The sequence below is a fragment of the Vulpes lagopus genome, chromosome 4 (genome assembly GCF_018345385.1).
Source record: "Vulpes lagopus strain Blue_001 chromosome 4, ASM1834538v1, whole genome shotgun sequence".
Lineage (NCBI taxonomy): Eukaryota > Metazoa > Chordata > Mammalia > Carnivora > Canidae > Vulpes > Vulpes lagopus.
Window position 1 is genome coordinate 20478880 of NC_054827.1, and position 13343 is coordinate 20492222.

Consider the following 13343-nt stretch of genomic DNA (forward strand, 5'->3'; position numbering starts at 1 on the left):
TATATCCAATTAGTTGTAAATCAAAAAGACAAAAGGAACAACTCCCATTGCCATGATGTTGATGTCATTCTTTTAAAAATTGCTTTGCAGGTTGCTGTCTTAATGTGGCAATTTATCTTTCCCTGTGAATTTTGGTGGTGGTTTCTTGCTTATTAAATTCCTACCCTTAAATCTTATTCTTCTTCTTAATATCTTTGTCAAGTAATGCCACTCTTCTGTTCAGAACAATTTAAAAGCTTTCCATATCACTCTGAATAAATAAGACTTCAAAATGGCATCTAAGCCATACATAATTTGCACCCTGATCCACAGCCTATATTTGTCTGCCCTTGTTTGATCTTATTTTTGTCCTACTAGCTATTTTTCCAACAAGACAGGAATCTCTCTCTGCCTTGGCATCTTTGTACTTGATATTACAAAGCAGATATTCCCTGCTTAATACTCTTTTCCCAAATATCCACATAATTCACTTCTCTTTCAGTTTCTGCTCAAATGGCATCAGAAAAGCCTCCTCAAATCTATTCCTTTTCCTTTTCAAACCATTGTTTTGAAAGAGATTTCACCTTTTTGTAATTACTGTCTTTCTCCTGCCACTACAATGTTAGCCCCTAAAAAGACAGGAAATTCTTGTTCATCATCTCACCCACTGCCATAAGACTCTTTGACATGGATACCTTCTTCAGTTTCCAAATAAGGAAAATAAAGCCCAGAGAGGTCTGAATAACTTATGCAAAGCCATAAAACTAAGTAATTGACAGCTGCCAATCAAAAAAGCATAAAAGAAATGAGGGAGGATATCACAGGGTTAGATGAAAATGATGACAGAAGAGTATAGAGAACTGGAATTCCATGCAGGGAAATATAATAAAGTAAACAGCAACTATCTTGAGGTAATAAGGTTGTGGATTTTTACTTTCTTTACTTACCACATCCTACAGAGCAGTAGTTTGTAAATTTTATGTAAAGGCATAGAAAATACAGTTGACCTTGAAAAACACAAGTTTGAACTGCTGGAGTTCACTTGTATACAATTTTTTTTGTTACTGTAGTACAGTATTATGTACTTTCTCTTTGATTTTCTTAATTTTTCTCTAGCTTTATTTGTAAGAATACAGTATATAATATATATAGCATTACAAAATATGTATTGATTATTTATATTATCAGTAGGACTTCCAGTCAGTAGTAGGCTATTAATACATTTTTAAGGAGTAAAAACCATTATGTGGGTTTTCAACTGTGTGGGGGGGATTCAGAACCCCTAACACATTGTTCAAAGTTCATCTATAAATACTTTGGTCTGTGCAAGCTGTTGGATGTATGGCTACTACTTTGCTGTGGTAGTGCAAGGTGATCATAGACAATATGGAAACAAGTAGTTGTGCCTATGTTCCAATACAACTCTATTTACCAAAATAGTAGACAGATTAGATTTAGCACTCATTGGTCCTAGTCTGTCAACCATTGTTACAGAGGATCCAAGGCAGTGCCTAAGGCACTAAAACTGTTATATCTGAGAGGAAGTTATACTGTGAATTGTTATATCTTAGAGGAAGTTACACTATAAACTGTTACATCTGAGAGGAAGATAGTTTTATTTATTTGAAAATAATGCAAGAACTTAGTAAATGCAGTGGATACAACTCCAAAGTAGGCTTTTAAAGCAAATGAATGACTAGTTCTATGGTTGTGTATAAACCCTAGGTAAAGTACTCTATTTGAAGGCAGTAGGGCCAAGAAAGAAATGTGATTTTATCCTCAGAATGTTTCCTGCAAACTTGAGTTTTCTAGGCTTTACCAAAATATAAGCTGTGAAACTACTTTAAACTTGATAGTTGTAACTAAGATGTATGAATTAAACTAAAGTGGCTTTAAACTAGCCAACTTTCCTTCTTTTATTTAAAGATCCTTTTTAAGTTTCAAGGCCTTGAGTGTTGAGAATTATTATTTAACTTATTTAACTGAAATTGTAATGTATCAATGAAAAGGTTTTGGTTAAAAAAGAGCCTACATAATACTTACCATTTGGAAAGAAAATTGCATTTGTAACATAATTTTTAGGTGAAGCATTAATTTTTAGAAAGGTAAAAACTAGATGATCATCTGTCAGATTTGATTTATAGAGCTTACTTCACTGAGTAGAGGACTGAATGACTAATGAATGCCTCTACAAATCTGAGAATCTCTACATCTAACTCTGGGATAACAGCTGATTTTCAACCATTAAACTGTGAGTATAGCCATTCTGGCTGTGTAACTGAAGATGAAGAGTCCCAGCATTAGAATAAAAGATGGAACTATACAGTAGATGAGCTATGTTTCTGAGACTTTTCTATTGTTCTGAGTTTGCTAATGCCTATGCCTACACACATACACACCCCTACTTCATGTATTACTTTCACATTTGTATTGAGTAATGTCACAGCAGAATATACTTACTACTGTGCACACTTTTCTCTGCTGAATCTGTCAATCACCTATTACTGCTTATAAAGTCAAAATATTGACATAAACCCACATAAAATAGAAGCTGCTATTTGTATAAATTATATACAATACCCAGAGGCACTGATCATCTTACTGAACTAGTAACAAATATATTTGCACTATATTATAATCCATTCTCAGTTGTACATGATGTTAAGTTTACTGTTGCTCCTAGGAAGAGAACGAAGATTGTCAATTTAAAGATAAATGAGAACAGATGTTGAAAAAAAATGTTAGCATATTACAGAAGACTTACAGAGATCTAAATTAAAAATTATCTTCAATTTACATCCATCATTAATTTTTGTATGTAGTATGGCTTTCCTTGGATATAACATACTAAAACATTTGCTCTCTATCACAGATTGAAAACAGATGCAAAGTAAAATAATATTCATTCCTAAGAAATGGAAAACAAATGTATTTCTCATCAGAAAAGCAATGTGATCATTAGAAGGATTTATATGTATATTTAAATATTTTAAAATTATTGCTAGTGTATGCTTTTGCCTTTTAAATTAGCACTTTTACTTCCAAGAGATGTTTATTTCCTGTCATCATCTTGAGGCCCTATAACTTGAAGGATATGGAAACTAAGCAACATATCAGAGTTTAAAAAGTCAGTCCTAAAACTCATGTATCCTGTATCCACTAGCACATGTAGACCACATCTTTTCGTAGCAAGATACGGTAAGATTTTCATTATCTATCCAAAGTAACCTTTCATCAATCTTCTCTTAAGCATTTGTGAATATTCACTCTCATTTTATGTTTTTGTACCTGGCAGACCTTCTACTAGAATATTTTCATTCATCCTCTGTCTGGAAAACTCCTTTTTTTCCATTTTATCAAAACCAGCTGAAAAGTCAGTGCAAGTTATCTAGGCATTAAGTTGTTCTTCCTCCTTTTGAGCTTCCAAGTACTGATTATATAACATCTGCCATGCTGAATTACAATTATTTTTCTATCATTCTGCCTTCAAATATGTTACTTTTGCATGGAAAATAAATAACAATGAATTTTTACTGGGAAAAATAAAAGGATTATGTAAGTTATTCTTAGTTCACATATTCCATATTAAAATGTCATGATATTTCTTATTCCTTTTTTATATAGTTTTCTCTCACTTAAGACTTTTTTTTTTCTTTTCCTAATCAAAGTACTGAGAAAATAAAACGCTACTAATAGGGAGAAAAATCTTATTTTTAGTAAATACGAATCTATAACCTATGACATCAAATAACTCCATCTGTTCTTAGATTTTTTTCAACAAAATTTTGCACATAGCAATTGCATTTAATGGTTTGGCTTACTAAATCAGAAGGAGAAAATAAAAAAGCAGGCATATTCTCTCCAGATAAATAAAAAGTGACCATCTGGAATTTACAGGTTTTTTTTTTTTTTTTTGTATAAAAAATACACATGCAAATTACAAAACAAAAATACCTGCTAAGTTTAAAAATAAGTGAAAGTAAAACCAGAAATTAATTACTTTTAACTTTCACCAATAAGTTTAATAAGTCCACCATTTTAAAAGATATTCTCTTTTATGGTTATCTGTAAAACAAACCAGGAGAATAAAGCAACAAGTAATTATTGGTAACACAAAGGGAAAATAAGTACTTTTAATTCTTAAGTATTACTGTTAAAAATCTATATGGAAGACTTCATACTGTTTGTGAAATTTCTTTGCATCCTAAATCTCAGCCTGATGTCAATGAGCCATGAAATGAAACCTTGGAGAATTCCTGCCATACAATGATGGTCTCAACATAGCTTTTTGCTAGATACCCATGTTTCATAGACTAGCTGCTTTGAATAAGTACAGTGCTAAGGTGCTATTTCATGGATTGAAATAGAATAGAAAAGAAAAGCCTACAATAATAAGAGCTAAAATGTTACCCATGATAGTTTGTTTCCTATCAATGTGCTTCAACACAAATGTATAAATACATTTATATAATGGAGAGATAACAGTAAAGATGGCCTTCCTTTAATTTCCAATAAGGAGAAGGAGATGTTCCAATACAAAGATTTGGAAATATTTCATTTTCTTACCCAAAGCCCCTCTGATTGCAGAAAGTATCAATCTCTTACCATGTTAAAGTAGAAAAGAGAAACCTGGCACAAAACCTGAGAATTTTAATTCAAATATAGATATTTCCAATTGTAATCTATGAGACAAACTACAGCAAAAACATACTAGTAGCTTCTTAATAAAGGATACAGGTAATTAACTGCATGCAAGTAAGAAATGGTCTATAGATATACACACTTCCACATATGCACACAGTATGTGTAAAGGGTGGAAGAAATACAAATGTAGAACTGATGGGAAAAACAGCCAAAACAACCTGTAGTGAGTATACGATGCATTTTCTGTGCTCATTTACTTCACACAGAAATGCCATGGTTACTTCGCTAATCCTCATTTTAAAATGAGGAAGTTTGTGAGCTTCTTGACAATTGAAAGTGCTTTAAGCACCCCTACCCCTTTCCTCCACTATAATTAATAGAAGACTCAGTGTATACCAACACCTGATATACTGCCCAGAACATATTATGCAAATAAAATAGATTACTTAAAAAACTGAAAGTAGCAAATATATGTTTACTAGTGAATTAAAAAATGTATTGTTAGGACATAAGGTAGAGAAAAATAAAAACTTTAAGATGACATGACTGACATTTATTCATGAAATCTTAGAATATAGACCATAATAATATATTTAGAACTTAACCAACAGACCATGAAAAAGAAAAGTGAATTCTAATCCTAGTTCTTCCTCCAGCCCAAAGTAAGTTAATTAAATTTTGTGGGTTTTAGTTTTCCTACCAATAAAGTGAGGTTTGGGCCTATACAGGTTCTAAGATACCTTAAAGGTTTAAATAGCTCTTATTATGTAAAATACCAAAAATTTGGTCTAGATTACTTCAGTTGAATATGAATCTTAATAACCAGGAGAGTAATCAAATTTTATAAATGATACCATAAGCATACTTTAAATCCTGATGATGACTCAATATGTTCAACATTATAAACTGAACCTTCAAATAGTTGTTTACCAAAAAGTAACTTTATTTCAGAGTATTCAGTTTGTATTTAATTAGACACTTTAACCTTACCTCTTTCCTATTCTATCCTGTGTTCTCTATCACCAAACCATAAATTGTACTCCATTAATTCATCCTCTTCTGACTTACCATAATGTTTAAGGGAACTAGTACAAGTTTTTTAAAAATCCTGCTTTTTATATTTTCGGACACTTTCTTCTCTCTGTTAGAATTTTTACAGGGTAAAACCACACAAAACTTAACAGAAAGATGTTAGCCAAAGACAACCAATGCAGAACAACAGATATACTTTGCAGTTCAACAGTAAAAAAAAAAAAGAAAATTATAGTTTGTTAATGACTCAATAAAAATTATGTAATAGGAAATAGCATAGGAACTAGAAAGTAACATAGTAAAGTTTAAAATTTAATGTCTTTTAAAATCTTGATACTTATTATCATGAGAAAAAGTCAATTAGATAGCATGCAACTTTTGTTCTTTTTAATCCGTCAGTATTTTAAAGGATACTTAGTACCAGAATGATGTGGGACTCTGCCACAAATTGAGCCTGGCTGCTTCCGTGAATGTAGCTCTATAAAACAAGACAAAAAAAGCAAAAAATTACAATCTAGGGAAAAACAGATCTTTTTTTTTGTAGGCTTTTCTTTTTCTTTTTTTTATACTTTTAATTTTATACCATGAAGGGAAAAAACAGAAAAATCTAAGCTCCCATTTATAATTCTTTTGAATAAAACAGTTAACTGGAAATAAAATGAATATGTCAGTTGATATTACTGTAATCTGTAGAAAGCAACTTAACATCAAAAGTAAATCTCATATAACTTGTTAAAAGGTTTAACCACAAGGGCACCTGGGTGGTTCAGTGGTTGAGCATCTGCCTTCAGCTCAGATCATGATCCCGGAGTCCTGGGATCAAGTTCTGAATCAGTCTCCCTGCACGGAGCCTGCTTCTCCCTCTGCCTATTTCTCTGCCTCTCTCTCTGGGTCTCTCATGAATAAATAATAAAATCTTACAAAAAAAAAAAAATAAAGGTTTACCACAACATAAGCATACAATGTAATGATTATTCCACAGTTACTGTAAGATACAAATTAGGGCAACTAAGTTTATCTTTAAGGAAAAAAAATGATCTATCAAATATTAAATTGTTATTTTCCATAGTATCAGAGTTTTAAAACAAGATTGCTTTAAAAATGTATTTATTCCATTAGAGCACTTAAATTGGTCTTTTTCAAAAATAATTAAAACTGCTTTACCACACTGAGATATGTACAGTTCCCCATACCTAACAAGTACTATTAATAGTTGATACCAATCAATTACAGAAAACATGACACAAATCTCCATCTAGCATATTCCGCTAATTTTTTTTTTGGTCATTTCTGCTATTAATCTCTTGTGAAAATTAACTGCTATGCAGTTGCTTTAAATACAAATCCTTTTCTAGGTTTTCTGATTATCAAAAAAAAAAAAAAGTGGAGAAAAAAATAACTAATATAAATCAGTGTCCTCAATTTTACACCGCATTTCAAGCATACTTATCATTTGAGAGGACTACTTTGGTCCTCTCAAAATCTTTTGTTTTTATTTTTGACAATAAATACAGATGAAAGCATATATAAGAGTATACTCTTAGGAGGAGGAACTAGGAGTCAGAAAATTATTCCTTCTTGGCCTTAATCTTGAACATGTCAACAAATTTCTTAGAAATTCAATATCTCTTCATCTATAAAATCAGAAACAGATGATTTCTGTGATCTTTTTGAAGTACATGAATGCTTCTGTGTTTTGTCACAAATGGTGTTCTGGTATTTTCATTAAAGGCTGGTTTTTCTATTCTGACCTAAACAGTCTTTATTTCCATCTCTAATATCAGTAATTCATAGGGCAGCTGCCTTATTCAAAGGTATGTTGAGGTGTGTTCTTTAAGCCCAGCTTCAAGCAAACTGACTAAAAAAGAATCATTTCTGGTTGACTCACATTACAGCTCCTGAGGAAGCCTATTACATTAAGTGTTTTCTTCTAACTCTAACCATTTAAATGAACTTATATAAACATAAAAATAGCTTTGAAAATCATACCTTAGCTGCCAGCTAATCATTTATGGTTTTTAACATTACTAATGAATGATAATAGTGAAATGATGAAAAAAAAAAAAAAAACCAGAAAAACAAATAGAAACACCATAAGCTATGTTTGGCATCACTTCAAGTCTGATTAAAAACTAAGACCTCCAAAACTAAGAAAGTCTTTACCATTCTAATTATAACAGCATACTGAATACAGTATAATGAATACACCCCTACTGAGTACTAATAATAACAGCTACCATTTATCAAGCACTTAGTATTAGTCTTTTTTTTTTTTTAGTATTAGTCTTATATACAATATGTCATTTAATTCTAATAAACCTACAAGAAAGGTATTTTTATTACAGCCATTATATAGATCAGGTAACAGAGGCTTAAAGGAGGTGAATGAACTTGCCCATCTAGTATATGTAACTTCTGGCATTTGAACTTTTGGTCTGTTTGATTTCAGATCCTGAGTGATTATTCACCATACTATCTATTTGCTGGATGTTTTGTATGTTATTCCAATGTATCTTACTAACAACCACATAAAATAGTTGTTATCCTGTTATTTTCCAAATGAGAAACCAAGATTTAGACAAATTAACTTGCTTAAGGTTGCACAGTTAGTAAATGGTAGAATTTGCACTAAACCATGGGTCTAATGATCTCCAAGGTACACGTCTTTCCTGGCATATAATAACTTATCAAAAGAAAAGGGAAACATTTCATAAAAGCTTTTTCTGGCAGTTATGTAATTAACTGTTGACTATTAAAGTAAATAAAGTGAATATTCACATAACTGTCTAAAAATTCAAATATAACAATACTGGATAATATGTTCAGATTTATAGAACAAATGCAAGGTAGCTTGCCTGTGTCGGAATAATAAATTTAGAGAAACAAGATCATGAGATTGTCTAGATGAGTGGTTTCAAAATATTTGTGTTTAATTTTTTAAAGATTTTATTTATTTGACAAGAGAGAAGAATGCATGCGCATAAGCAGGGGGAGCCAGCAGAGGGAGAGAGAGAAGTAGGCTTTCTGCTGAGCAGGGAGCCCAATGTAGGGCTCAACCCCACGGCCCTGGAATCATGACCTGAACAGACATTTTTCTGACTGAGCCACCCAGGCGCCCCAAAACATTTGTGTTTAAATAAAAATTTTCTCTGTTGAATATCATCAGTAGTCTTTTATGTTTCAAATCCTATGTTCTTATTTCAGTCTTACTTTACCTGAAGAATCTGCTACATGTGATCACTCTCCTGTTTTTGTAATATTTTATTGACCTCTAGGATGCCAGCCCCCTTTTTTAGAAAAATTGAGGTATAATTGAGATACATAATGTTCTATTAGTAACAGGTACACAACACTAATAATGACAATTCTGTACCTACTCAATCTATCACCATACAATATTAATACAATATTATTGACTATACTGCTCATGACATGCTGCTTTTCATCTCCATGAGTTATTTTATACCTGAAAGTTTGTACCCCTTAATTCCTTTATCTATTTCATCTATCTCCTTCCTCACCTCAATCTGGCAACCACCAGTTTCTCCTCTATATTTAGGAATCTGTTTCTGGTTTTTGATTCCACATATGTGGAATCATGACATATTTATCTTCCCTGATTTACTACAATTAGCAGAATACCCTGAAGGTCCATCCATGTAGCTATGCATGGCAAAAATCTCATTATTTTTTATGGCTGAGTAATAGTCCACTGTGTGTGCCTGTGTACAGACAACAGAGCCACTTTTTTTTTTTCCTTTTTCAAATAGGAATGCATTTTCATTTCAACTGTTTTTATTGTGGTAAAAAGCATGAAATGTAAAATTTACCATCTTAACCTTTTTTATCCCTCATTATGGTAAGGCTATTCTTAATACAATTCATCAATTTCACCTATCCTCCCACCCATTTTACGTCTGATAACCATTTACAGAGTCTGTTCTCCATTGTTAAGTCTTTTGGTTTGTCTCTTTTTTCCTTTGTCCCTTTGTTTTGTTTCTGAAATTCCACATGAGTGAAATCATAGGGTATTTGTCTTTCTCTGATGGGCTTATTTCACCTAGCATTATATACTCTCTACGTCCATCCATGTTGTCACAAATGACAAGATTTCATTCATTTTATAAATGAGTAATATTCCATTGTGTATATATACCACCTTCATCATTTCATTTTTTGATGGGCACATGACCTGCTTCCATAATTTGGCTATTATAAATAATGATGCAATAAATCTAGAGGTGCATACATTTTTTTCAAATTTATGTTTCTGTTGGCCATCTGGTAGTGTTCTTTGGAGAAATGTCTGTTCAGGTGTTCTTTTTAATGGGATTATTTGTTTTTTGGGGTGCTGAGATGTGTAAGTTTTTTATATATTTATATTGGATACTCATCCTTTTTTGAATGTATCATTTGCAGTAGCTTCTCCCACTCAGTAGGTTGTGTTTTAGTTTTGTTGATTGTTCCCTTTGCTTGCAGAAGCTTTTTATTTCAATGAAGTCCCAATAGTTTGGTCTTGCTTTTGTTTCCCTTACTCTAGGAGACATACCTAGAAGAATGTTGCTATGGCTGATGTCAGAGAAATTACTGCCTGTGCTCTCCTCTGGAACTTCTAATTTTAGCTCAAGTCATGGTCTCAGGGTGGTGTATGCTCAGCAGGGAGTCTCCCTCTGCCCTTCCCTTGGCTTGTACTCTCTCCATCTAAGATAAATAAATTTATCTTTAAAAAATTGTGCCCAAGGATAAGGGCTAAGATGTATTGTCTGGTCTAAGCAGTCACCATCTCTTGCTTGGATCATTGCAATATCCTCCTTTTTTTCTCTCTGCCTCTGCCCTATAGTCTATTGGCCAGCCAGATTAATCCTGCTAAAACTAATGAGAATTTATCATTACCCTACTCAGAAATCTTCAATTCTTAAATGTGTGAGAACAATATTATATGATGTAATCTATTTTCTGCTTCTAATCACAATTCCAAAGAATCTACATATCTCTACCTAATTAAAAAAATACAGCTACAAAAAGAAATCTAAAGTTGGTCTTTAGAAACTTACTTTACTATATCTGATCTATAATACTCGTAGGCTTACTTCTTATATACATGAAGCAATACAGAGTAAAGGCTTGGAGATAGTCCTGAATCTGCTAACTTGCTAGCTGTGTTATCCTGAACAAATTACTTAACCTTACATCTTTAATAGGAATATGAAGATATTACTCAAAATATTGTCTTAAAAAGTAAGTCAGATAATGTCATTGTAAGTAATAAGCATAGCAACTGGCTTTCTTTGTAGTATATAATAAAAAATAATCAAGGACAAATCATTTTAAACTTTCTATTCCAAACCATTTGTATCTTTTAAACATTAGACAAACATACTTAAATACCATTCAGAAATTATTCTGTTTACACAGGTGAATTTAGTGTGTTGAAGTGTTATTTTAAAAGATGATATTCAGAAACCTGTCCTAACATTTGACTTCTATCCATCTCTTTAGTCACTGAAATCACTTCAAGTCCAGATACCCTGAAAGACTTCAGGCTTTAATGAAGTAGAATTCATTTGATAAATTTTTAGTGTGCAATTTTTATGTACCAGGTATAAATTTAGGCAATGGGGACCCAGTATAACAAAAAAGAAAACAACCAAAACGCCCTAAAAACTATGTTTTTATGACTTACAGAAACTGTAAGACCATTATTTGTCTACCGAAGTAAACAGATTATTAGAGCACACTAGGAGCCATAAGAGCAAGCACACCAATACAAGCACAAATAAACATTCCAAAGGTCTTAAGACTGATCTTAGAAAGAGTTATCTTTCATTTACAGAGCCACCCAAAGCAATGTCTTAATCCAATTAAAAATGAACTAAGGTGCTTGATTTTTAAGCTGGTCTTAAAGTATTGTATTTATCCACATACTTTCAAAATCCTCTGAAAGAAACATCAATTAATAAATTCTTTTGTAGCTTTAGCATGATTAATATCCTTTTCCTCTCTGATTTTTACTAATTCTGATGAAGGAAATATTAGTAACTAATGGTAATTTCATCCTAAGTATATATTAAACTTGTATTTATAAGCACAACACATTTATAGAATGATGACTGGACAAGAAGAAAATCTGTATGGTCTTAGACACTCGATACATATCTATTTCTTTCATGGAGATGAAATGTTTTAACAAACAATAAATATAAATATTCTTCACTTGACCAGTCCATCAAACACTTATTCATAGAGCATATACGTAAAAATTAAACACTTGCTCATAAAAATTATTTTACCAGGAAGTTCATTATCATAGTAGCACCTAAAGGACAATTTTATTTAGAAGAAAAATTAGAGGAACTGAATTTTGCATAAGTAAATAATATATGTGAATAACACTCTTCTCTCAATTTCAAGTAATAAAAATTAGTATGTTTTGTTTAATACAATAGTTCTAATACCTATTCTATACGAATATCAGAAAAAGAGAAATATAATATAGGTCACTAAATGAAAGGAACCTGACTCCATTTAACTTAATCCTAAATTCCTGGGAAAATAGTATCTTTCTGTTCTATTTTCTCAATATTGTTTTAAAATTGTCTTGGTACTGAGTAATCATTAAGGGGTCCTTTTATATACTTAAATATTCTGAAAATAACTAGTGTGGACTAACAATTTATTGTCTGAGAAGGAAGCTATTGTAATGAAAAGTCCACTGAATTTAGAGTCAGGAGTTTTGGTTTCTAGTGTTTAGCCATTCAATTTAAGAAACTAGCCATTAATCTCAGTCAATTCAATCATTTGGATCTCAGTTTCCTAAATCTGAAGAAGAAAGACACTAAATTGATTAAATCAAGATAGTACAGTTTATAAAATACATTTCAATCCAAATGCCTGTGTTGGAATCTCTATCCTGGATCTGCCACAAGTGTGACCTTGAGCAAAATTACTCTAAGCCTCAAATTGTTCAACTGGAAACAATTATTTCCAGTTGAAAAAAACAAAATGTGAGAAGTGAATTAGCTAATACATGTGAAATACTTAGTATCAGGCCTAAAACCCAATAAGTAGTCATTAAAGTGCTATCATTATTACCATTAGTTATCTAAAATTCAAATGAATTTCAACATTTTACTCTGAGTTATGTGACTCACAGAAGAATACAATGAATAGATTATATCTGGGTTAAATATTTTCCTGTCAGTGAATAATTATTTTTTAAACTTCTAAGATGCTATTAAAATTACCTACCTTGGAGCAAAAGAAAGATCTAACCAACCAACCTGTTTGATGAACCTGACAAAGACTGTTGCAGTTTAATGGGCTTTGGAGCAAAACCAAATATTAATATAAGCAGAATACAAAAAGTTGTTCACTTAATGTATAGAAGCCAGGAAATAACTCTTTTGAAGACAATAATGCATAGGATTCAATTTCCTTAATTCATTGATAAAATATATATTGGTATCTATCTGCTTTGGCAGAAGTTCCTTGTTGGGAAAAAAGTACAAAAAATTGTACTTAAACCAATCCCATAGAGATATAAGTGGTTTTGAATTAAGATCATTTTTAAAACTGTAACTTATTTTAAATAAGAATTGTTTATGGCACCAAGAAAATGGCAAATGTATGAAGTGAAGATTGGACATTGTTGGGTGTCAACCCAAATGGCAATCTATCTCAATTCAAGG

General features: G+C 31.7%; 1 protein-coding gene across 2 annotated transcripts in view; it reads right to left on the minus strand.

The window, feature by feature from the left end:
• TUSC3 (tumor suppressor candidate 3) overlaps positions 1–13343 on the minus strand; it is a 220663-nt gene that overhangs the window by 23012 nt on the left and 184308 nt on the right. For both annotated transcript variants that reach the window (XM_041752465.1, XM_041752466.1), the window contains exon 7: positions 6070–6133. In XM_041752465.1, the coding sequence (XP_041608399.1) occupies positions 6070–6133 (64 nt within the window). The remainder of the gene's footprint in view (positions 1–6069; positions 6134–13343) is intronic.